Source organism: Sinocyclocheilus grahami, unplaced genomic scaffold, assembly GCF_001515645.1.
Source record: "Sinocyclocheilus grahami isolate Dianchi unplaced genomic scaffold, SAMN03320097.WGS_v1.1 scaffold6360.1, whole genome shotgun sequence".
In the NCBI taxonomy this organism is placed as follows: domain Eukaryota; kingdom Metazoa; phylum Chordata; class Actinopteri; order Cypriniformes; family Cyprinidae; genus Sinocyclocheilus; species Sinocyclocheilus grahami.
Window position 1 is genome coordinate 6,367 of NW_015510801.1, and position 2,871 is coordinate 9,237.

Sequence of the window (2,871 nt, forward strand, 5' to 3'; positions counted from 1 at the left end):
TTTAAATTATTTAAACAAAATAATTTTAACATCAATTATTAAAATTAATAATAATTTTATTTTGACAGCAATAACTTGGAATAATTGTTGGCTTATAACAGAATTTAGTTTGGTGCATCCCTACTTGATCTCTATAATGGTCTTAAAATTGTATGAACAGATGTCTGTTGTTTAATAAAATATACCTGTTGAGGCCAAAAATTATGCATATTATTATTGATGTAACCATGAATTTCATTGCATGATTAATGATCCTGGAGACAACAGTCAGTAATACAACAGTTTCTGGATAAATAAGTGTTCTCATAACACAGCCACTGTAACATTTAGAATTTGTTTCTTCTTATTAAACCTTGCAGTGCATGTCTCCTCCTTGACCAACTCAGGAAATTGTAGATGAAGATAATAAAGGTCTTCTACTTCCAGGAGAATATCACCCTAAATAATAAAAACCAAGCCCTTATTGAATTCACAGCACAAAGAAAAACCTTCAAAAACTATGAACAATATAAGGCCTGTGCAAATGTTAAACCAGAACGGTGGAAAATTCAATTTAGTTCCAACAGGATAACAAAAAAACTGATAAAATTCAATTCAATTCAATTCAATTAAAACCCTACAACGTTGACATACTGGGAACACGGACCTGAGAGATGCTGAGCTGGCACTGTGACACAGATCTCACCCCAGGAAGCTCAACATTCAGCTGCAGGCTCCTAGATGAGCTGCTGCCATCAGGACAGACTGTGAGATGATGCTTGGGTTGTTGTGGCTGCGACTGGTCTGATTCTGTGCTGGAGATCACCTCAATGAGACCTGATCGGGCTGGTTTATTCTCCTGCTCGATGTTCAGTTGGATGCTTGAGTCCTCATTACTCTCAGCCAGCCGCAGTGAGGAGATCTGCTGTAGGAGTGATGGGGCTACACAAAGAGAGGTAGAATCACTCAATGTTGCACTGCAATCCTCAAAATCACTTCATTATGGGATGAAGCTCAGACTGTCTCCAGGTTTCAAAAGTATATATTTTACCTGGTTCAGCTTGTGGGTTTTTGGTAGAAGCTTTGCACATTTGTGGTGACATGAGACGCTGCTTCAAATCCTGAATTCTGCCTTTGATTTTGTCTTTGGTGTGTTTGTAGCTCTGGGACAGATTCAGATTATGCTGCTGCTGGATGAAGTTCAGAGCAAGTAGGTGAAGCTTCTCGTTCTCATGTTTGTCTTTCTCTGCCGTCTGCAGAACCTCAGGGTTGAAGGCAACATCAACAACACTGTATTGCTCTGTAAAACACACAGGAGATTAGATATTAATATAACGTTTAAGAATCAAGTCTAAGGAGATTAATCAAAGGAGAAAATCAAGGGAGTTAAAGGGGTCATATGATGCGATTTCAAGTTTTCCTTTCTCTTTGGAGTGTTACAAGCCTCTTTACATTTCTTTGGAAAGATGAAGCTCGCGATTATGGTAAGGGGGCGTTACATTTCCGACGAGTGCTTGCGGTGTTCGGCCAATCACAATGCACTGGGTCAGCTGGCCAATCAGAGCAGACTGCGCTTGTCGGAAGGAGGGACTTTGTAGAAAACGAAGCATTTGAGAGAGGCGGGGCATAGAGGACCTACAATAATGTACAGTATTTAAAAAATAATGTGTTTTTTGAACATTAAAGCATGTCAACATATTCTGTTACACCAAATACTCAAAATAATGATCTTTAAAAAAGCATCATATGACCCCTTTAATCAAGGAGAAAATCAAGAAGGTTAGTTGGTGAGTTCCTTAGACTGGAATATGAACCAATGCATGGAACAAATGCCACCTAAAAAGTGAGTCTTTTGGTTGGAAAGAAAACATTTTTAAAACATTTAATAGTTTTAATTGTTAAGGATGAGATTTTTCTACCTTTCTCCTCAGTCACTGTCTCCAATCGTCCTCCACACACAGGAACAGGATCACTGTAAGATGTGGGCGCTGGTACACGTTTCCAACCGCACATGTTAATGTACAATATTCCTTCCTTTGGTCCCTAAAAAAGTCATCAGAGAGAGTCTTTTTTTTTATTTCTAGACCGTACTCAGACATTATTTCAAACTATTTGTACATGCCAGCCATTTTATGTGGCAGCACCGTGCTTCAGCGTTGGTATCAAAAGCTAATATCATGGTACTAAATGATAACCACATTCATGTAGCTCCTTCAAAGCATTTCATGCCATTAAGCAACATATGGTATTACCATGTTAGCATGTCAAAACAAAAAGGCAAATGTAGCGAAAGGCATGTTTACGCAATAATAAGGCCTCTTAAACTGCTCTCATACAGCTGTAGTGGTATTTTTGTTTGTTTGGCTCTATAAAATAGGTCATAACAGAGTCTCATCAAAGGTTAAAGGTGTAGTAGTTTACCAGAAGAGGAGTGCGGATGCAGGCGTGCGGCTGCGGCGGTGAGTGAAACTCCGCTCCCTCCCGTAACCGGCGTTCAATGAAGGTCCTGTACTCCTCTGGATTATTCTGAGACATGTCATCTAACATCGACCAAAACTGATTCACCTGCTGCAGAGCTGCCTTATTATCATAGCCAGGGATGTCCATGCTCAAAACAAACCGAACTAACGTTACTGTAACAACTAAACGAAATGCTAGGTAAATATCCAAGTGTACTCACGTTGCTGAAGGATAATATAAAAACAGTTTGGAAGTAGACGGATGTTTAGCAGCTACAATATTTAGTAACAAATGCTTGGAATATTGGTGCAAAAACAAAAAAAGTCTTACACGACAATGATTTGTAAAAGCGCTAACGTTAGTCACTCCAGGACAAGCTTTTCGCCCTTTCGAAACTCAAACGTTACCATAGAAACTAATCTAACACATGCA

At 39.1% G+C, this 2,871-nt stretch overlaps 1 protein-coding gene across 2 annotated transcripts; it reads right to left on the reverse strand.

The window, feature by feature from the left end:
• Positions 1–71: 71 nt before the first annotated feature.
• LOC107577555 (PIH1 domain-containing protein 2-like) lies at positions 72–2,858 on the reverse strand. 2 transcript variants are annotated; one of them, XM_016263619.1, is made up of 6 exons: positions 2,660–2,858; positions 2,401–2,547; positions 1,899–2,022; positions 1,031–1,279; positions 647–921; positions 72–438 (listed from the first exon to the last, which is right to left on the reverse strand). In XM_016263619.1, exons 2-6 carry the CDS (start codon positions 2,524–2,526, stop codon positions 304–306), a joined length of 909 nt encoding a protein of 302 aa, XP_016119105.1. In that variant the 5' UTR covers positions 2,527–2,547; positions 2,660–2,858; the 3' UTR covers positions 72–303. The 2 variants fall into 2 exon arrangements, with proteins under 2 accessions (XP_016119105.1, XP_016119104.1); XM_016263618.1 differs by having other exon boundaries at positions 2,401–2,858.
• Positions 2,859–2,871: the final 13 nt, after the last annotated feature.

Excerpts from the sequence above, each read along its gene's own strand:
- LOC107577555 (XM_016263618.1), bottom strand. The coding sequence starts at position 2,586 with ATGGACATCCCTGGCTATGATAATAAGGCAGCTCTGCAGCAGGTGAAT. Across the intron at positions 1,280-1,898 it reads GACAGTGACTGAGGAGAAAG|AGCAATACAGTGTTGTTGAT; the intron begins GTAGAAAAATCT and ends TGTGTTTTACAG. Across the intron at positions 439-646 it reads GCCAGCTCAGCATCTCTCAG|GGTGATATTCTCCTGGAAGT; the intron begins GTCCGTGTTCCC and ends TTTATTATTTAG.